Raw genomic sequence first — 23,101 nt, 5'->3', positions numbered from 1 at the left:
TTATACATGCAATTAAATTTGTTTAACTTGACGTTAACAAGTTATATTTAATTGCAAGTGTTACGCTCTACGAGATTTTATTCCACGTCCTAGAAAATAATTAATTCTTATTAAAATAGAGTTAGATGATAAATATAATGTCTATTTATTTTTAAGTTGGTAAAATTGTTTTTTACTAAGAAAGTATAATTGTGTTACGTGTTTAAGTTAAGAAACCTAGTTACACATTACATCATTGATTCATTCTGAGCATATTATACTGAAAACCCAAAATTGACCTCATTGTCATCATGTGAAAAATAATGTTTATTTAATAATTTTATATTTATTAACTTGGACTGCTTTTCCAATACTACTGTGCTACGCTTTTTGAGATTTCTTTTTTCTTTTACCAATGCTACTGTGCCACGTGTACGGCAAACAATTATTGGTTCTCAAGTTACTTTATTTTTGCTCTAATTCGAATAAATTATCACGTTTGGAGATATGTGACGTGTTTATATTATTATTTTATCATTTAGGAAGGCTTTCTATATTTGTACAATTTTTATTTTTTGTAATTAACTCAAGAAAATAACTATGTATTTTAGAATTTCAAATTAAAAATAAACACATAATGGTTGACTTGATTTGGCTTTGATCCCAACATTTTTTATATTACCTATTCATCCCCATCTAATGAGTATATTGATATTTGCTTTCTATCTATCTTAATATTAATTAATTATTTTTTATAAAATAATAAAAATACAGAAAAAATAAATTATTATCATATATTGATATCAAAATGACGTTTCTTTTTCTATATCAAATATTTTTGAAAAATATTATAATTATATGTATTTTAAATTAGAGTAGATGATAATATTTAATGAAAATCAAAATATTTATTGAATTTTAAGATGTTAATGAAAAAAAATGATAAAGTTCAAAAATATTTAAACAAGTTATAAAAGCAAAACATATATTTAAATTAAAAAATATTTTAAATGTATTTTTATTTCTATTCCTTAAAACTCTAATGAAATATTTTCTTTATACACTAATAAAAATTATAATATACCACTTAACAAAATCACACAAATAATAAATATTAAACTAATAATAATTAAAATTTAACATAAAATTTTTCATGAACTTTGAAAAGTGATAAATGAAATTCATGTTAATTACACTAAATTTTTATATTATAATAAATGAAATTTCTTTATATAATTTGATAAAAAATCTTCAAGTGATATGAATTTGAGGATAAATTCTCTTGAAAAATGACGGTATAATAGATAACTATTTCGTGAAACGTATATGACAAAGACTGAGGAAAAACATTTGCAATTCAAAGGATTTATGACAAAGTCCAAGATCAAAACATGTCTCACTTAATCTTATAATGTTTCATGAAGAGAATTTAATTGAAGAATAATTTAAACATGAAGATCATGAGCACAATTGAAGAATAATTTAGAAAATTAAATAAATTATAATTTTATTTTAATTTTGTAGAATGTTAAATTTACTAGGTGAGCAAATTTGTGTTTGTTGAGTGAGAGAGTCTTGTTAGACAAAAGTCTCATGTAATTTTCATTTTTTGTTACTTTTATACGCTTAAGTTTTATTTTAGAGTTTCTATGTTTTGTTAAAGAAATACCAAAAACTAATATAAATATTTTAAAGTCATATTATATGTATTTACATTCTTAGAGAAATGATTATCTTAATTCTTGGATTATAACTGTGATTTTTATCAAAGATTAACATATTTGTTACGAATATTCACTTAACTTATCAACGAGATCTTATCACAATTAAAATGATAAAATTATATATGTGATAATGAGATAAAGAATAAAATAATTATATAAAAATATCATAATAACATTTTACATTATAATAATAAACAACAGATAAAAGAATTATCGTGACAGTGGCAATGGTAAGAGAGTGGGAGTTGGAAACTGAAAGCAAGTTAAAAGTAAAAATGACAATGTCAGATGTTAGTCCTTTTTTTTGCATGACGATTACATTCTCCTTTGAAAAAAATATTAAAAAATGTTGAAAAAAATATTAAAAGTAAGTAGAAACCAAATGTTTCTGCAAATATTTTTCAGACCAAGAGACTAACCTATCGACGTGTCTTTTCCGCTTCCGAACGTTTGGATCGCTTGTCATTCTTCAATCTGGACCGCTCAGTCACCTTCAGTCTACTGTTGTTGCCCGATCGGTATTGGTGTGGACCGATCGGTCTCCTTTTGGACGAGGGGGGAGGTACCTGCAAAAGGCACTCCGACGCCCAAGTTAGGCGTGTGATTTGAAGAGTGTTGGCTCTTAATTGAATGCTTAGTGAACGATTGTCACTATTTGAGTATTTGAGAATAGGTTGAGTGTGAGTGAAACGTATTGGAGTATGAATTGAGCATACCTGGTATTTGGCCTCGACCTTATATTTATAAGCTGTCTCATGGACCTAATCTAGCACGGATCTAATAAAATAAAAACAGACTAAAATATAAACAAACTTACCTAAAAATCCGGTTGGTTGTTTATAACCTGCTTATCAGTATCTTTAATTAGATATTCTTTGATTTTATCATCTGCTGGACTATTGGCCCAATAATAGGTTAAGCGTTGGCCCAATTGCGGCCCAATTTTTGACCCGGTTAACCGTAGCAGATGGACCCAACAACCCTGAGCGGATGGACCGAACAATGCTGAATGTTGACCGTTCGGTCTACCCTAGGTACGATACACCAAACAATTAGAAAAAAAAATAATGCATAAGTAATATATATATATATATATATATATATATATATATATATAAGTAATATATATATATATATATATATATATATATATATATATATATATATATATATATATATATATATATATATATATATATATGTGTGTGTGTGTGTGTGTGTAACATCCCAAAAATATAGCTTTAAACTATACTTAAGAGTTCTTACATTTACAATAAGATAGAACAGTTACAGGAAATAAAGCTAACTTACAGTTATCCTAAAATAACCATAAATTAAAAACTTTACAGAAACCTACACTAATACAAATTATAAAAACAGACCGATCGGTCATACAAGAGGTGTATCGACCGAACGGTCCTACAAACAGTTTATTACACCGAACGGTCCTATACTAACTGCAAAAACAAGCACAAGACTGAACGGTCTTACTCTTAGCGGAAACCATCCTCTCCAGCTAGTGCATGTTCCAGAGAACCCTCAATATCTTCTGCTCACACCCACCGGGTGATCATTGCAATGACAAGGACGACCGAACGGACAACATGACAAGACAGGAAAATAAGTGTAATTTAATTAACTATGATAACATATACTTCAGACAAACATAAGAGTAAACAAAACCAACATGTCAATCATGCAACAACCAAACATACATTTCCAGCAATGACTGAACATATAATACATGCAATGACCGACCACTTTTACTCTGATTGTCCGGACTGTATGAATTCTGTGTAGCTACAACGTTTTTGCACCCGGGTGATGTGGTAGCTGGGATGCCCACAATAGCTGCCACCCGAGGTTAGTCCGTTATACCTCGCCCAAGTTCACCTGATGGACTAGGACCTCCTGCCATTCTCACACACGAGTTACTTCTCTCTACTTGAGAATGAGTAATCACAGAATATCAGGATAACGCCAGCTAAGCATAACCACATTCATACTCTACCATTCAATAACCATCCCTGAGATATTCCTCCTTGGAACACTCGTTCATATCCATATGATACAAATCACATCATACTTTAATGCCATCATATTTCTTCACTCATAACACATTTAAGTAAAATCAAACCGAACAGTAAAACCACCACCACACTTGAGCACAACCGAACATGAAAGATCAACACAACCTATAGACAAGGCCGAACACCCTGTGAATGTTGGAGACTGAACGATTTCTCACCATCCCAATATAGAATCGATTGGTAACGACTATCACCCATAAATATGACCGAACGATCAATTTGAAGAATAAGGCTCAAACATGAGCCAAATACAATTTGAGAGTCAAACACTATAACAACCGAACACTTAGAGCTTGGACTGAATACTAAGAACTTAGACCAAACACTTAGTGTAAGACCGAGCGGTCTTTCACTATCCACTAAACAGGACCGAACGATCCATACTAGGTAAGGTTAAGGAAAAGGCTGAACACTATTAAGAACCAATCACCAGGGAAAGACCAAACACTAATACAAGTCTGAGTACTAGTGCAAGACCGTCCAGTCATTAACTGAGAACTCCACAGAACAAAACTCAGTTAAGACCGAACACAAGAGAAAGACCACCCACACTTAAAATCGAACGGTCATGAATTGGTAAGACTCTAAAGAGATCGACCTAATTAATGACCGAGTACCTGAACACGGCCGAACGGCCAAATCAGCGTATGGTCGAGCGGTCAACAACACACCCTCAGCTTTCTGCATAATTCTGCATAATTCTGCAGAAACTACTGCAGAATTATGAACACATCATACTTTACCAAACTAAACATTTTCCAAACTTCTAATCTTCTAAAAACGAATCATATACACATTTACACCTATCCAAGAGTACCTAAATCTTTCTAACATAATTCCAAGGAATCCCACACCAGATTTCACTCCAAAATTCTGCATAAACAACAACCCAATAACCAAAAGATCTATTTTCCCACTTTTTCCACATTTTAAAGGTTCTAAGAGTTCTAACAGGTCCAAAACAACTTGTCCAGACTCTTCCTATCAACCAACTCCATACCAAATCTCAATTCCCCAATTTCACTACTTAAATTCATAGAAATTCACACGGCACAATAACAAAACACTACAAAAAACAAATCAACATGTTCACAGAATATGACAGTTCACGAGACAATGCCGAGCACACCAAAATATCCAATTTCATACACATGCAAGATCACCAAACAACATTTTCATACTCAAAAGATCATAATTAAATTAACTAACTTCCCTTACCTCTCAACTGCACAGCACAACTTGACAGATTTTAACCTTCTTAACAGCTTTGCTAAACCGCAAGTGATCCTAGAACATCCTATAGACTTTGAATCGGTAAAAGGAAACCAACCACCGAACCAGAAACAGAATCATAACCTAGATGAAGAGCTGATGAACACATGCAAAGCCGAACAGTGCTTGCATGTACCAAAAATTGCAGAAATTTTAAGAATCAAAGAGAGACACACTTTCCGGCTCTAAACACGAAATTGACCGGTGGAAAAGGAAGCCCTTGACACTAGGATGTCGTAGGTGCAACATGATTTTGAATCAGATGAAGTGAGATGAGAGAAATCTAGAGAGAAGGGAGAGGAAAATTAGGAAATAGTGGTTCTAGAGAGATAAACAATTTTAAGATAATGAACTGAGTATTTAGCAATTTCTATTTATTCTGTTGGTGTATTTCAACCTTAAAAGCTCAGTTCAGTTATTTTAATACCTCTATCTACTTTATTATTCTATTTTTTGGGTCTTTACAATATATATATATATATATATATATAATTTTGGTCAAGAAAAAGTGAAAATGAGATATTTGGTGACTTTATATATTTTGAAAGACAGAAGAATATGGTAATTGTAGTCCTATAAAATTTGGTGACTTTATATATTTTGAAAGACAGAAGAATATGGTAATTGTAGTCCTATAAAATAACATATTTAATAATTTTATTTTCATGTCTAAAGTGACACGTTTACTATTTTTACGTATTAAAATATTATTTCCTCAAATTCCTTTTAATTAGTGTAATTTATTTTTAAATATTTGTTCTATGTGTTCTATTTAACTTTTAATTAAGGTGTATAAATGTTAGTGTTATCACATATGTATTTTATCTCATATAAGAAAAATGAAGGAAAAAAGAAATACTCAGTGACTTTACATGTTTTAAAAAAAAATGTTAATAATGGTAATCAAATAAAATAATATATTTAATGAGTTTATTTTCAAAATGATTAATTATTAACCATTACTAAATTATAAAAATAATATATGTAATCAACTTATTTTCTTGCAATAAATAATATATTTAATGTTTTAATTTTTAAAATTTTACTTCCTTTATTTGTTTTCAATAAGTGTAATATATTATGCGTTATATACATATATTATTTGGAAATGACAAAAATATTTGTGTTGGTAGATATTCGCATATAACATTCGCTATAGGTAGTTGATGTCTGCAGGTAATGAGTAGCAGATATTTTAATATACGAGTTAGGTATATGATGCGTATTCGTGGGTATATGTTATCTGTAAAATATTAAAATTATAATTAAATTAAATTTAAAATTTATTTATTTATTTGATTAAAATTAATTAAAATTTAATTTATATTATATATATATATATATATATATATATTAATTTTATTTATATTTTATTTTTAAAGTTTATAAAATACATTTTTTAAATATTCGTATGTATGCACGGGTATCCCGGGCTTTAAAATATCCACAAATATTATGATACTCGTACCCATTGTGTTAACATGTAAGTACAAAAAGATACATGTTTTAGTTATGGGGTTGAGATTACATGTTCACTATGTCTTAAGTGTCTGAGAGCTTATCTTCGCCATCATTCATTGTGGAGTCCTATCCCATCAAATTAGGAGGTTATCTGCAGAATATATTTTGATGCCAAAGTCAAAATCTAGAAATTGTAGCAATTAATGTGTATTAAATGTCATGACCCAATTTATACTAATCATGTTTACGGTAAGTTAATCAATATCAATATTTGATATAATCAGTCTGAAGGATGACTGTTCGGTCTTTAGGTTATAAATACTCGATCTCGAGATAATTACTATGATCATATTTGTGGGGTGGTTCACTGGTTAAACCGTCTAATTTGAGATTGATCGTTTAGACCATCTAATTTGAAGTTGATCGTTTAGACCATCTAATTTGAGGTTGATCGTTTAGACCATCTAATTTGAGGTTGACCAAACAACCAACCGATACAATATTCATACTTATTAATTACTTGCAAATATCCATTTCTTACTCATTATAGATTTTATATTGGGATATGAACTTTTTTTAGATCAAAAGCCACATTAAGCTACTCATAATATCCATTTCTTTCATATATTACACTTCACATATAATAAAACATCCATACTAATCATACACAACAGATTTAGATTTGTCCATCCAGATATAGTGTGAACATCATACACTCAATACTTAGTTCCATACATTAAAGTATCAGGATAAACCTAATACTTAGTTCCATACATTCATACACTCAACCATTAGTAAACATCATTTAAAAATTCCTCCTTACAACTCTTTTTCACAACCTTTCATCCACATAAGTTACTTCATATAAAAATCATTAACATACATTACAGTATCGGAAACAATTCAAAATACTAAGTAACCAACATAAAACATCCTAAATTAAAGATCTGAAAAGGACGCTCATTATTTTTAATTCAAGATTACTTCTAAAATATATATATATATATATATATATATATATATATATATATATATATATATATATATATATATTTACATATGTATAATATTTCATTTAAGTGAACTTATTTTGAATGTAATTAATTATTATTAATGATTTAAATGATAATAATAATATTATTAACGGTAGTAATATAAAAAAATAATGAGTGATTATACGATATAGTTACTTTTGGTATTTGGATTTTTTTAATTTTTAAATGTAACTACGAATAAAATATAAATATTATATATAGAAATATTTTATGTTTATTTTCTTTATATATTATTAGTGGAATAAAAAATATTATTATATTTATACAAAATAAATAATTTTTAAAGTTATTATTAGTTGTTAATTGAATATAAAAATAGTTATATATATATATATATATATATATATATATATATATATATATATATATATATATATATATATATATATATATATGAGTTTGTTATCTTACCTAACTCCGTATCAAATTTTAGTTTACAAAAATATTTTTATGAATTGTAAGTTTTAAAGTTAAGAATATTTAAATAATTTCTGATTTTTATTTTAAATTAAAAATAAAAATTATTAAAATATGTGTTTAAAGTATATCTTTTTTTATAAATTGTAATATTTTTGTCAACTACATTTAACAAATCCATATATATATATATATATATATATATATATATATATATATTATTCAACCTTTTTTTTGTAAAACCCATGAAAAATATTTACCTTAATAGTAACAATTTTATTACTAGTAGTAATAAATTTCTTTGTGAATGGAAAATATAATAAGTTTATGTAAAAATAAAATGTGGAAAGCTAAATAAGAAATTTTGGTAGCTTAATTGGTAGAAAATTGTGGTGATTTCAAGAACATGGGTTCAAACTCTTTTCTACCTTTTTCTTTAAAAAAAAATTTAAAATATTGATAGTGGATAAAGCACTCTAGGTTTGAAGGCATTATTGAGGGATCCAATATGTCAAGTGGTGATTAAAATATTAATATAATAAAATAATATTAAAAAATTGGTAAATAGTAAAATTTTTGGAAGTCTTGAGAAATAGAGAAGAAAGAGTTAGGAAGAAATTTTTAGTTGCAAGAAGAGTATAGGTTCTCGAGGGTTTTCGGGGAAACAAATTCTGAGCAAGAGATTAAGTCTGGAATAGAGGTAGAGGAATTAACCTTTCTAAGCTTTTATATTATGATTTAGTATTGTTTTATTACTATTCATGTCTTGAAAAATATTATATGTTGAGGAACACTTTGGCTAAGGAAAGACTTGGTACTTAAGTTGTCCATTGTGACGCACCTCTCTTTTCTGGAAGTCTACTCGACCAGTTTTTAACTTAAATCTTGTTGAACAGATTATGTACTGTTAAATTATTGTGCAATATATTTTGTTGGAATGAAAATTTCTGATGAATTTATGTTATTGTGGTAGATATGGAATTATGAATTATAATTGTGATGGTAGGATAGAGGAATCTTAAAAACCGGAGTTGATACATCCCTGATCATAGAGCAGCCTTGGTTAAATCCAGTAAGTTGTGACTAGTCATATGTACTGGCGTTTATGGTGAGTTTGATTCGTCAAACATTTGATTCTTCTCCGGTGACCATTTATGGTGATATTTTAGTATTGTTAATTTATTTTGTGATATATTCATTTTGTATGATTTCTGTGATGATTGTAATTTATTATATTGGATTTGAATTTATGCATCTGAACATGATATGAGTATTATGAAGAGATTTCGTAATGGTATAATATGAGTTGAGGAATGTGAGCATGGTATGAGTCTCGTGGAGAGATTCTGTAATGATATGATATTTGTGTATATGTTGATGTTGAGGGTCCTGATGTTGGAGGTTATCCTGATACTCTAATAATCATCCAGTCTCAAGTAGAGAAGGATGAATTATGTGGTGAGAGGGCCAGGAGGTCCTGGTCTATGTGCTGGTTTTGGACATAGTGTTGAGGACTAACCTTGTGGATGATATGGAGTATTTTGGAAGTGTATTTGTAAGAAGAAGTAGAAGAGTCATCACAAGTGCATAACCTCTCGTGACTGCTCATCAACGTATCATCAGGATGAATGTCTATTGGGTATTGTGGAATGAATGTCTATTGAGTATTGTGGAACGAATGTCTATTAAGTATTGTGTGATGAGTGTTTATTGGGTATTGTGGGACGAGTGTCTATTAGGAATTGTGGTATGATGGGATGAGTATCTATGGTGCAATTGTGGTATGATGGTATGAGGGTGTCTGACATAATTATTATATGATGTTTGTTGAGTGTATCAAAGTAATTATGCATGTTTTATAAATGATTTGTTGCATGCTCACCCTACTTGTTTGTGTTTGTGAATGTGCGATGATCGTATAATTCATTATACGGGAGCAGATGAAGGAATGTCGTCTGATTCAGTATCAATGAAGAAGGAGATAGAAAAATAAATTAGCAGAATTCGAGTTATATTGATGAGTTTGTAGTTGAAATCTGAGTTTAAAATATATATATATATATATATATATATATATATATATATATATATATATATATATATATATATATATATATATATATATATATATATATATATATATATATATATATATATATATATATATATATATATATATATATATATATATATATATATATATATATCAACTATAAATTTTCTAAGTGAGATTATGAGATGTTACATTTTTATATATTTTTTCATAAAACATTAAGATTAAATGTTATTTATGTATTTGATATTCTTTCTTAACTTTGACTTTACTATTTTCTTAAGAGTGTAAAATAAAATTTCAATTACTTTAGTTAAATATACAAGATAAATAATATAGATATGTAAAATTATATAAAAAATAATGTTTTTTTATTAACTTTTAAACTTTTTAATTTAGCATTATAATATTTTCCTTCATAAAATTATTTGTAGTTTTATTTTATAAAATATATTTTAAATAATAGTATCCTTGATAAAAATGTATAAAAATAACTTTTTGGTGAACCTATGCGTAGGTATAAATGTATATACATTATGTTTATGTTTTAGTTTACGTTTCTGAACGAAAAAGTCACCGGAACTGAAAATGAAAACAGTATTCAATTTATTATGATTTAATTTGAATCTAATACTAAATTAAAATAATTTTATTAAGGGTAATGTATGATCATACGGTTAACTTTGTATAATAGATTGGACAACCATCTATTATTAATAGATCAAACGGTCTAAATATTTTAAAATTACCTTTAATTTTAATTAATTTAAAATAAAGTTTAATTACTAATAATTAGACTGTAATTAAATTATGATTAATTGAAATCTATTCTAAAAATTATAAACGCAAGTTTGAAGTAAAAAATAAATAATTACATTTAATTTACGTTAATTATTTTAATAGACAAATTTTTATTAACTTTAACATTATGTTTAATAAATAACATAACGGAAACCAATTTATTATAAAGATAAGGACTTAAACTTTTATTAAACTTTTAGGACTAAGTAATAAATGGTCATCTTTAACCATCATAACCGAAACATTAAATAATAAATGCGCCAATAAATATATAATTAAAAATAAAGTAGTGCTATAGTTGAATTCATCTATTGTAGTAAAAACAATCAATAAAATTCTTCAATAAGTTTTTTTCTCCACTTTAATAGATCTCAAATATAGTAATTGAATGAATTGGAGAGATTTCAAAGTAAATTTTTTATTATTTATTTGAGTAAATTTTTGAGGTAAGTGAAAATGAATTTGAAAATAAATTTTTTTAATCTGAATTTTCATAAATTTTACTTCCAAATCCACTTTACTTATCTCCAAAATTCACTCAAACAAAAAATTTATCTTCAAATTCTCAACCATTCTTTTCGAAATCCATTTAAGTGAACAAAATGTAAGAGTTAATTTAAATTTAATATTAAACTTAAATAAATAAAGACATTTTTCAGCTAAATCCGTGATCATTTGATCTTTTAGCCCTTGTTCACTTGAATGAATTTGAGGGAGAGTAATTGAATGAATTTGAGAGGATTTGAAGATAAATTTTTTTGTTGTTTATTTGGATGGAGTTTGGAGGTAAATGAGAGTGAATTTAGAAGTAAAGTTTGTGAGAATTAGTGTAAAATTTGATTGGTGTAACATATTAAAAAATTTACTTCGAAATCGATTCTCAGTTATCTTAAAAGATCCACTTAAATAAACAACAAAAAATTTATCTTCAAATCCTTTTAAATTCATTCGATTCTTAATGTCAGAAGGGCAAAATGGTCTTTTCAATTATTAACGTGAAAGTGAGTGGGTTGTGGCCGATTCATTTCCGAGGAAGATAGAGAACCTTGGCGGCTTCTGAATGAGAAAAACCAAAAGATTCCATTCCAATCTCGTTAATGTGAAACCATAATTGAACTGAGAATGTTACATTAAGAAGAACGAGCCAACGACAACGAAGTGGTCCCATGTTCATAATTGAACTGTTGACAACGTGGGTCGAGAAAGTGGCCGGAGAACAACAAAAGAAAGTAGGAAAATTAAAACATACAATCAGTCTTGGTATTTTCGTTGACCCTTTGTTGATTTGAGGTAGCTGGCATTTTAAAGGAGCCACCTTTATAATTCAGTTGTTGAATTGGGCAAACTGGTTCTTGCCCACGTTGAATCTCCGAATGAGGTTCTGTGTTTTGGAGATTCAGATCCGAGAAAGGTGAGTCAACGCTCTGCAAATGTCAGAATACTAATGTAGGGTCATGTGAGGGTTGCCTTTCTTTATTGAACTTGTGATTCTTCAATTTTTTGTGTTTAAAATCCAAATGGGTTTGTGCTTTGCAATAGTAGTAGTAAATTGTTTCCATTGTTTTCTTCTCTTAATTTAATAACGAGGAAACAAAGGCGTTCGTAGTTTTAAGCAATTGGACCTAGTTGAGCTCTGTATGATGTTGATCATTGTGAGGAACTGTGATTTTATTGATGCCATTTCAGGTTATGATGTCAAGGCAGCTTGGTGAATCAGAAGGGTTTGAGTTTGTTTGATAGTGTTGTCTTGTGGTGTGGTTAGTATGGGAAGGGACTTGTTAGATTTGTTCTCCATGAACAAATGGAGGTGTTCTTGGTCCCTTGCGGCGACAATTGCTTCTGTTCTGGCATTGGTTTCTGTAGTTCATTTGGTTTCGTTCCCTTTGATACCTACTCTCAATAATTTTAAGATAGCTCAAGACTCTTGCATCCCAGCTAATGTTTCGGCAGAATTTCCGAGCAACCGTGATCAGGAACAGCCTGCTGTTGATTTTAAGCTTCAGTTTCCAGCTGACTTGCACGGAGCAGTTGTTTATCAGGGTGCACCATGGAAGGCTGAAATTGGCCATTGGCTTGCCGGTTGTGATTCTGTTATTAAGGAAGTCAACATTACTGAGGTGACAACTGATGCCATTTTCTATGATTTTGGTCTTTTTTGTGTATATTCTTGTGTTCTTCGAGTTTTTAATTTAGAGGCTTCATGTTTCTGCCAGTTAGTATTTCAGAAGAGCTATGGTTTTTATTGGCATTGACTGATATCTTGTTATATAAAGTAATTTTTGGCCTCCGTAATAATATTGTTGATTAACAGATAATAGGTGGCAATAACTGCAAAAATGACTGCAGCGGTCAGGGAGTTTGTAATCGAGAATTGGGACAGTGCCGATGTTTTCATGGTTATTCTGGTTAGTTCGCTTCCCTCCTGTCATTTATTAACCTGATACATCATGCTTGCCTCATGTTTAATGAGCAGCGAGTATTCTAGGATTTACTCTGACAATCTTGCAGTTTTAGCTTTATCATATAATATATTAACTCATAATAATATAGCTATGATGAGGCACTGATATTCACCCTCATGTTTTGGTGACTGGTAAATCACACGCAGTAATTACCTCCAGGACACTGAGTATATTTTAATCCGAGTGCTCTAGAAGTCATTTTTCTAAAATGAAGAGGTGTTGCTACTAGGTAGAGTTAATAATTTAAATCCAGGATACATCTCCAGTAACATTTATTTTACCAGCTAATGACTGATGTGTTTTTTCCTGTTTGTGGACTTATACTAGGTTAAACCTAGAATATATATGTTATTCGCTTGTATATTCTTCCTTGATGGCTCTTCTTCCATGTCTAAACCTTACCTTTTTTCACTGGGGTACGTTTCCCTTGCTCTTCTTCCTCCTGAAGGACCTTTGGCAACTTCATTGTGCCTCTGCTAGCCTGTTTGCCAATGTTCAGACCAACACCCCACTGTTGGGAGTGCTCTCATTTTTAGACACCCATACCTTCTCTTAGGATTTGCACATTATTACCAAAGTCTTGAAGGATGAGAATTGAATTCAAGCCTCAAATGAGGAAATGAGTGCATCACAAATTAGTCAGATTGATATTAAAAGTGCCTTTGTACATGTAGTATTGGGAAAGAAGTGTATACAAGATCCTGCCTGAATATGGTTCTCTAATGGAGAAAACACATTGTACAAATTGGAGAAGATTTTGTGTGGACTCAAACTGTCTTCATGTGCTTGCATTGAGAGATTCAATGAAGCCATGATATACTTGGGGCACTGGCAGAGACAAGCTAACTATACCCTTTTTCTAAAGCATTCACAATGCGGTAAACTAACCCTTCTTTTAGTGCATCTGTAAGATATGGTTATTGCAGGTGATGATGCTGAAAGCATATTTTGTAGTAGTATCAGAATTTGAGATGAGTGATATTGGCAAGCTGGAATACTTTATTGGGATTGAGGTTGTTTACTTGAAATAATAAGGCATCTTCATATCTGTGGGAATATATGCTTTTAGGATTATGCAAGTAGAGATGCAAAGTTGCTACCAAAGCTCCTATAGATAATAATAATTAGATTGGGAATGAATTAGGAATTCTGACAGTTAACAAACCCCAATATGAAAGGCTTGTTGGAAAGTTTCTTATTTAGTCCACACCCAACTTGGCATAGTTTATGAAGTTAGTGTAATTAGCCAGCTGATGCATGATCCATGGTAGAGACTTTTTCAGGCTATAACTAGGATTCTTCATTATTTGAAGAGTACTCAAGGATGAATTTCTATTTAAGAGCAACGGTGAACTATCATTAGAGGTGTGTATAATTGTAGATTATGTTGGATCCATTGTTGATAGAAGATCCACCTCACAATAATGCATTTTCTTTGGTGGTAACTTGGTGAGTGGAGGTACAAGAAACAACATATGGTTGTAAGGTTAAATGTCTAGGTTTGTGGATGAAGGTAATTCTGGAAGATCTCAACAAAAAATGGAGCCGTTAAGAGATTTTCTACGTAACTGCAAATCTACCACTATCATTGGTCATAAGAATTCGGTCCAATATGGTAAGACAGAACAAAAATAGGCTGACTTCATGGACAGTGGCCTCATAGCAGCAACATATTAACTAACAGTTATATTAGCTAAGGAGCTTTCCACTAGCTAAGGAGCTTTCCACACTGTGCTTCCTTTGTAAGACCCTGAAAATTATAATAATTAGGAAATAAATATTCAAGGTGGTTTATTGTTTTTTTATTATTTAAAAAGATTTATGGTTTACTAATTACTTAAGAATTTATTTTATTTAGAAGATATATAAAGTGGTTATTATAATATAAGGTTCCTGAAAGATATAAGATTTATTATGGGTGTGATTTTTGTTATATACAAGAGATTTAACGAGATTTTCTAAGAAATAGAAACATAAAGGTAGGAAAATATATATCTAATATTTTATGGTTATTAGAAGGATTACCTAAAATCTCTTAAGAGTATCTAGGGTTTTAAGAATGACAGTGAAACTCATAAATATACATACTAAATGAGTGAGTGAGTGCTACACTTGTGTGAGAAAAAAATGCGGCTAAGTAGATTTGAAGGATAAGTGATGAGTAAGAGATAAGGGGAGCTTACATTCTTTTATTTTTTGTTTTTCTTGTTTTCTTTTGTTGCCTTTTTGTTTGTATGTGATGTAGTATTTTTTGAGTCTAAATTGTGGAGTAAATGTTATTTAGTATGATTGTGATGACATGTTAATATGTGCTTGTTTGGAAACGTAAATAAATGCTTGTGCGTGGTGACTCGACGAAAGGTGGTGAAGGGTAACTCTGCATAGTTGTATCGGAGGTGAACTTTGTCAGGGAATCTTTCAAAGAAAGTGGTTGGAAGTGACACTTGTATACTTTGCCGAGAAAGCTTTCGATGAAAGTGATGAGAAGTGAACCCAATCTTTAAGGCTTGAGGGAAGCAGGAAGGTTGGTAAGCTGCGTCCTAGAGTTACAAATCAGCTCCTGCCGTTGAGTTCACTGGTGGTTGTATAAATTGCGGTGATGACATGTTTTGTGTGAAATAATTGGTGTAATTGTATGACGTTGTCAGACACTATGACTATGTAAGGTTTAAGTGGATTGTTATATTATGATGGATGTATATGTTGGTATGATGTTTGGATGTTTGTATGTTAGCTCATCCTCACATTGGTAGTTTCCACTTGTGATGATTGGTTTATACGAGAGCAAATAATCGTATATGTGTTGAGAAAGATGCACAATATTAGGAAGAGTGGTCAATATCGAGAGATGTTTGGGACAGTCTTTTAGTTTTTCCTTTTTAATAAAATTTATGATTGTAAAACAATATATATTTTGTTTATTGAGATTTTCAATAAAATAGGAATTAAGTTCATTTTAAATTATGTAATTTGTCTTAACTATATATTTTAGAAAGCGAAAAATTGTGGTATTAGATCCATGATCTTTCTTACAAGCAAGGAATAATAGATATCCATTCACCAATTTGATGCATAATAAATGTGATGAAAGATATTTAATGTGTTATTTGTGCGTCATGTGAACAGAATATTTCCAAGTATATTTGTTTCTGTTTTATTTTCTCTAAATAATAGGTTAGAACTAGTATATATATATATGTATATATATATATATATATGTATATGTATGCATGTATATATGTACGTACGTACGTATTTGTGTATGTGTGTACGTATTATTCCCCTTGTATATTAATCAGAAAAATTTTCAGGTTTTTTAATATTTCAAATCTCTTGTCACTTCTAAGTTGTAACTAATTATTTTGTTGCTATTGTCTATAACAATCTCTGATATGCTTAAAACAGAACAAAAAAAATTACATAACTTGTGTCTACCATTTCCTGAATATATTTGGTAATTGCACAAAGGCATATTTAATTCAGTAGTTGGTCTGAACTAATGTGATAATTTCTGAGGTGACAGGGGATGGATGTACTGAACAACTGCAATTGGAATGCAACTATGAAGGATCACCAGATCAACCATTTGGGCGATGGGTAGTCTCTATTTGCCCTACCAACTGTGATAAGACAAGAGCAATGTGCTTCTGTGGAGAAGGCACAAAATATCCTAATAGACCATTGGCAGAGACATGTGGGTTTCAATTTATGTATGTAAAATCAGATTCCTAGTATTGAGTTTCACCGGTGAAGTTTTTCAATTTGTATTATTCAAGACTCACTCCTTTTCATCTGTTTCAGTCCACCTTCTGAACCTGATGGTCCAAAACTAGTGAATTGGACACAAATTGACCAAGATGTGTTCACAACTAATGGTAGCAAACGGGGTTGGTGTAATGTGGACCCAGCTGATGCATATTCTGGAAAGGCAAAAATTAAAGAAGAATGTGACTGCAAATATGATGGTCTCTGGGGCCGACTTTGTGAAGTGCCTGTAGAATCTGTTTGTATTAATCAATGCTCTAGACATGGTCATTGTCGTGGTGGATTTTGTCAGGTGATTGATTCTTTTATTTATTATTAGTTTGGGGCACTTGGATTTTGTTGTCTGTTTACTGGAAGAAAAACTTTGTCAATCCTCTATTGTTTTCATTTTCTATTTGTAGGGATTGACTAATGGTAAATAAATTACTCCTAAGGCATATATGATAAAGGAAATTATTTTAGAATATTTGGGCCCATAGTGAATAGTCTCTTTCTTAGAAAAGTTGGACTGACTATGTTTATTTAGAAATCAAATACTTGAAGCTGAAGGAGAATAAGCCAATAAAGAATCAGTTAAACAAGACAAAGGAATGAAAGATCAGTGAAGGATTAAAAATTCATAAACAAAAATGTGAAGCTTATTGACATTAGCATTTACTAGAGGCCAGTTATTACTTGTCCAAAACATTGTGTATATGAAACTACTGCCATCTTTTGGTGCTGAATAAATTCAATTTATGTCCATTCATTGTATATAGATAAAAACATTGTGTATTTGTAGTGTGAGAATGCTCGCTTCCATCCAATGTCAGTAAATAAGGTGAATATAGTGTATTTTCAGTGTGACAATGGCTGGTATGGAGTAGATTGCAGCATGCCATCTGTCATTTCTTCTATAACAGAGTGGCCTAGTTGGCTTCGTCCTGCTCGGATTGACATTGTTGACGATGCTCGTGCCAATGGAAAAATGATTAATCTCAATGCTGTGGTAGCAAAGAAAAGGCCTCTTATATATGTTTATGATTTGCCCCCAGAGTTCAACAGCTTGCTTCTTGAGGTCAAAATAATCTGAATGTCACTTTTGATTACATCTAAGATCAAAATTTTGATTGTTTTTATTTCTATTTTCTTATCTTAATCATTTTTGGTTTCTGCAGGGACGCCATTTTAAGCTAGAGTGTGTAAATAGAATTTATGATGACAAAAACGTAACATTGTGGACAGATCAATTGTACGGAGCCCAGGTATTTCATGACTTCATATAGGAGCATTTCATTTGGTAAAATATAATATTTATAGCAGTATATTTATCCAGTGCGGCTACTTGTCTGCAGATGGCACTTTATGAAAGTTTGCTAGCTAGTCCTCATCGAACATTAAATGGTGAAGAGGCAGACTTTTTCTTCGTTCCTGTTCTTGATTCATGTATCATAACTCGTGCTGATGATGCTCCCCACTTGAGTATGCAGGTACGTTTTACTAATTGTTATTTTTACCAGAATGTATCTCTAGAGTGTCTGTTATTGCATATGGCATGTGTATAAAGACTAACTGCATCAGTGTTTCTGATAGAAACCAAACAATTACTGAATATCAAAGTTGTATTATTTAGAGTGTTATGCAGTAAAAAGATGATTGAGCTGAAAGCTCTACAGCCACAAGGAAAAACCCAGAGTCCTAGACTCCTCCAGAAGATTATTCTCCTCCTAACCAACTCACAACCTCTCCTCCCCCTCCACACTCTCCCTTCTCTCTCCTATAACAGAATTCTCCCTTCCCTCGATTCTAGACACGTCATTCTCCATCCTAACTAACTTCTCTTTCCTTTTCTAACCCCATTTTCTTTCTTCTGACGTAAACCTTCCATATTTTGGGCCTAATTGTTTCTTCTATAAGTGTTCCTTGTTGAGTAACAGGCCCATGTGCACTTCCCACCTTATGATCCTTATTAGGAGTCCTATCAGTTTCAGCCTGTGCATGTTTGCAGTGCTTTCAGATCATTCTGAGATATCTGTGATTAATTGGATCGCGTGTCAGTCAACACTAACATCTATGTTATGATGTGCATGGATTTGCTTTTCATTAATGTTCCTGAATAGTGATACTTTCAAAATGAGAAAGACAGTTGCATGTGATGTTCATTTCCCTTTTAGAATGGAAGGATATTAATATCCCGAGTTATCTATTACTTCTTTGTTCTTACCATCAGTAATGCTCAGATTATGTTATGCCACTCTTGGGTTGAAGATCTGTTTTATAATATTATATATATATATATATATATATATATATATATATATATATATATATATATATATATATATGTGTGTGTGTGTGTGTATTATTTATATTTATCAAGATTGCTTACAGATTCCATCTTTTTACTGCCCTTTTTCTTCTTTTTCTACATTTTATTTCATGACATTCAGGAGCATATGGGATTGAGGAGCTCTCTCACTTTGGAATATTATAAGAAGGCATATACTCACATTGTTGAGCAATATCCTTATTGGAATCACTCATCAGGAAGGGACCACATCTGGGTAAGGAGAATTGTTTATCCCATGTTGATATTTTTTTACGAAAAACTTATACTGTATTTACATGTGAGAAGCATATGCTAATTAGTTCACATTTGTTTCTGAAGGCAGTTTTTTTCTTGGGATGAAGGTGCTTGCTATGCTCCTAAGGAGATATGGAATAGCATGATGTTAGTTCACTGGGGAAACACAAACTCAAAGCATAACCATTCAACTACAGCCTATTGGGCTGACAACTGGGATAAAATTTCTTCCAATAGAAGAGGCATTCATCCATGCTTTGACCCTGACAAAGATCTCGTGCTTCCTGCTTGGAAAGTTCCTGATGCTAATGTGTTGACTTCAAAACTTTGGGCTAGGTAACGTTTAATTTTCACCTCAGTCATTTACTTTTTTTTCATGGTAGATTTTGTATTCTATTCATTTGTGTTCTTCAAGTGAAACAACACAACCATCTACAATTTGTTTTCAGGTCCCATGAGGAGCGGAAGACACTTTTCTATTTCAATGGGAATTTAGGACCAGCATACACTAATGGAAGACCAGAAGATTCGTAAGTTTACTGGAGAAACAGTTTTGAATTTGTAGAAGGAAGCAGTTATGTGGCATATACATGTTCTCATTTTCCCTAATTATTAACCTTGATATCTTGTTGCTTAATGTTTTCATGAAATTGAATAGCTTCTCACTTTGTTGTCATCAAACATTGTTGGATATGTTGTTGGTCGGCTGAAGTTGCTTAGATATTATTAAATGTTGTAGAAGATGGTGCAGGTATAGCATGGGTATCAGACAGAAGCTGGCAGAAGAGTTTGGATCAAGTCCTAACAAGGATGGAGTACTTGGGAAACAGCATGCCAAAGATGTCATTGTGACCCCAGAGCGTTCTGAAAACTATCACCTGGCTCTAGCAAGTTCTGTTTTCTGTGGAGTGTTTCCTGGAGATGGTTGGAGTGGTCGTATGGAAGATAGTATTTTGCAAGGATGCATTCCCGTGGTCATTCAGGTAGTAATTAAAGCTCTTTTTCATTTCTTATTTTTTCCCCAACACAATAAAGTTAAAAATGGGTTTCTACAAAGCTTACCATTAATTTCATATTCCTAGCCAGTTTTTTTTTATCAAATGTCCTTACTTTGTCACTGCTAATGAGGTTTATGTCATTTGGTTAGATGACAAATCCTATACATTTGAACCCAACTAACAATGTATGTTAACAAAATGACTATTCATAACCATAGTTATTAGATATCACAATTCAAAAAATAGCTTGGTTTTTCACTCTGCCGATTTGATGAGCTTGTTCATAACAAATTCGAAATGATTTCTTATTCATCTTCAAAATGTTTTCATCACTTTAGATCCCACTAGTACTTTATAAATGATTCACTCCTATTGATTAGTGTCGAAAGTAGCTTATATTCTGTTTTCATGTTAATAGTCTGTTATATGTTTTATCAGTAATTATTTAGTGACTAAAATTGCCAATGATGATAACCACATTTCTTGATCTTTGTTTTCTTATTCGGTAGGATGGGATTTTCCTGCCATACGAGAATATGCTCAATTATGATAGCTTTGCAGTGCGATTATCTGAAGAGGAAATTCCAAACTTGATAAAGATTCTCCGGGTATTTATTTTCCCCGATTTTTCTCTAGTTATTGAGTTATTGCATAATTTGTCATAGACACTGCATAAAGTTTTCATTCTAGGAAACATTGGTTGAGTGATTTGCAATCCATGTCTTGCAGGGATTCAACGAGACAGAAATCAAATTCAAGCTGGAAAATGTTAAAAAAATATGGCAAAGATTCGTGTACCGTGATTCTGTCTTGCTTGAAGCTGAAAGGCAAAAATATGCTTTTGGACATGTTGATGATTGGGCAATTGAGTTCTTAAAACTGACTGAGGATGATGTCTCCGCCACTTTAATGCAGGTACTTTTCTTCATTTGTCAAAACCATTTTAGATTTCAGCAAGCTGTTAGCAACTAGGTGTTATGGTAATCAAACCCAGACAGCATAGAGAAAGAAAACAAAGTTGGAAGAGACAAAAACTTTGTATTGATATCTATAAAATTTCATTAATTTCCAATTTCTAATTTAGTTATGAGACTGTAGGAGAATAGGGTTTCCTGTGATATGATTATGCTGTGGGATTATATGGCAAGTAATTTCAAATCCAATATATTATGACAAGCAGAAATTGTAGATGAACAGAAGCATGATGCTGTATCGTCAAACATTATGTGCAAAGTGTAAATTAAATAATCTACATTGCAATTCATGATACTGTAATTTGTACAGCATTTTTTTGTGTCTATCTCACTCCACTCGATCATGTATTACTTCTTTCTCGTTTTGGTTGTTTAAGTGTCATTTCCCTTGTCTATATGTATTTGATCTTTTGACTAAATGGTATTTGTGTTAAACAAGATTTTGCATTACAAGTTACATAATGATCCTTGGAGGAAACAAGTTCGCCACAACAAACAGTTTGGATTACCTCACCAGTGTCTGGTGAGCACCAGCTGAGGAGCTTGGTTAATGTGAAGACCAAGATCAAGATACTTCCAGAGGAGCAGGGGAAAGGATAACCTTTTCAGCTTCATTTTTGCAATCAATTTTCATACCATTTTTCAATCGTTTGTAAGAGTTCACCAAGTTCCTTGTAGATGTTTCCATCTCCAGTGCAGAAAATCATTCAACCAGGTTGAACATCATACATCATTTTTTGTCCCTTCTCACATAAATATATATGCTGAGTGCATTTTGCAGTTCTTCTTTCAAAGGGTGCTACCATGTGCAATTGTAAAATTATGTCATTCACATGAGATTTTTATGGTGAAAGAAAGAGGAAGAAAAATGGTTACATATTTATTTTACCTGTTACTTTTTTGTTCCCTGGATAGTATCATGAAGTAGACATTGCAGATATTTTAAATAGGGTTGACAAGGTGGTGTTATACTGTACTCAGTAATTATATGTTAATGCTGATTACATATTTATTGAATGTTTTGGGTTTTGGCATTTCTTAATTAAGCTTAATTATTAACAAGTGAGTGATATAATGATATTAATACTCAAGTCCAAAATAGTGTTGAGTTAAGATAGAACAATGGAGGAGACATTACCACACTTGGGTCATTACAGTTTACTCAAACTTTACTTCATACGTAATGTTGAAAATTTTATGCAGAAATTTACCCTTTGGTGACTTGATTAAGACCTATTATTGGAAGGAACTTGATTATTTGTTTGGTAAGATCATAATAATAATCATAATTAACCATAATTTGTACTCTCCAAATCCCTTGAAAACGTGATCTTAAATTTTTAAAACTTGTATCTTCAATTTTTCCCCCCGCAAAATTAGGAATTAAATCTTATGCTTCTAAATAAATTGATTAGTATATTTTATGTATTTAATACCTTAAACATATTTTTTTGAAAATTTGTGATTGATTTTGGTTATGACGACGA

General features: G+C 31.0%; 1 protein-coding gene across 3 annotated transcripts; it reads left to right on the top strand.

Moving 5' to 3' along the window:
* Nucleotides 1–11,868: 11,868 nt before the first annotated feature.
* On the top strand, nt 11,869–22,631 carry LOC108326305 (uncharacterized). 3 transcript variants are annotated; one of them, XM_017559723.2, is made up of 15 exons: nt 11,869–12,263; nt 12,539–12,969; nt 13,164–13,257; nt 16,838–17,024; nt 17,116–17,371; nt 17,921–18,136; nt 18,237–18,323; nt 18,414–18,548; nt 19,509–19,622; nt 19,731–19,978; nt 20,092–20,172; nt 20,394–20,625; nt 21,150–21,248; nt 21,370–21,555; nt 22,054–22,631. In XM_017559723.2, exons 2-15 carry the CDS (start codon nt 12,616–12,618, stop codon nt 22,150–22,152), a joined length of 2,388 nt encoding a protein of 795 aa, XP_017415212.1. In that variant the 5' UTR covers nt 11,869–12,263; nt 12,539–12,615; the 3' UTR covers nt 22,153–22,631. The 3 variants fall into 3 exon arrangements, with proteins under 3 accessions (XP_017415212.1, XP_017415211.1, XP_017415209.1); XM_017559722.2 differs by having other exon boundaries at nt 11,894–12,263; nt 20,385–20,625; XM_017559720.2 differs by having other exon boundaries at nt 11,895–12,263; nt 20,382–20,625.
* The last annotated feature ends 470 nt before the right edge of the window (nt 22,632–23,101 follow it).

Source organism: Vigna angularis, chromosome 3 (assembly GCF_016808095.1).
Source record: "Vigna angularis cultivar LongXiaoDou No.4 chromosome 3, ASM1680809v1, whole genome shotgun sequence".
NCBI lineage: Eukaryota > Viridiplantae > Streptophyta > Magnoliopsida > Fabales > Fabaceae > Vigna > Vigna angularis.
Note: the sequence above shows the minus strand (reverse complement) of the source record. Positions and strands in the feature narration are given on the sequence as shown.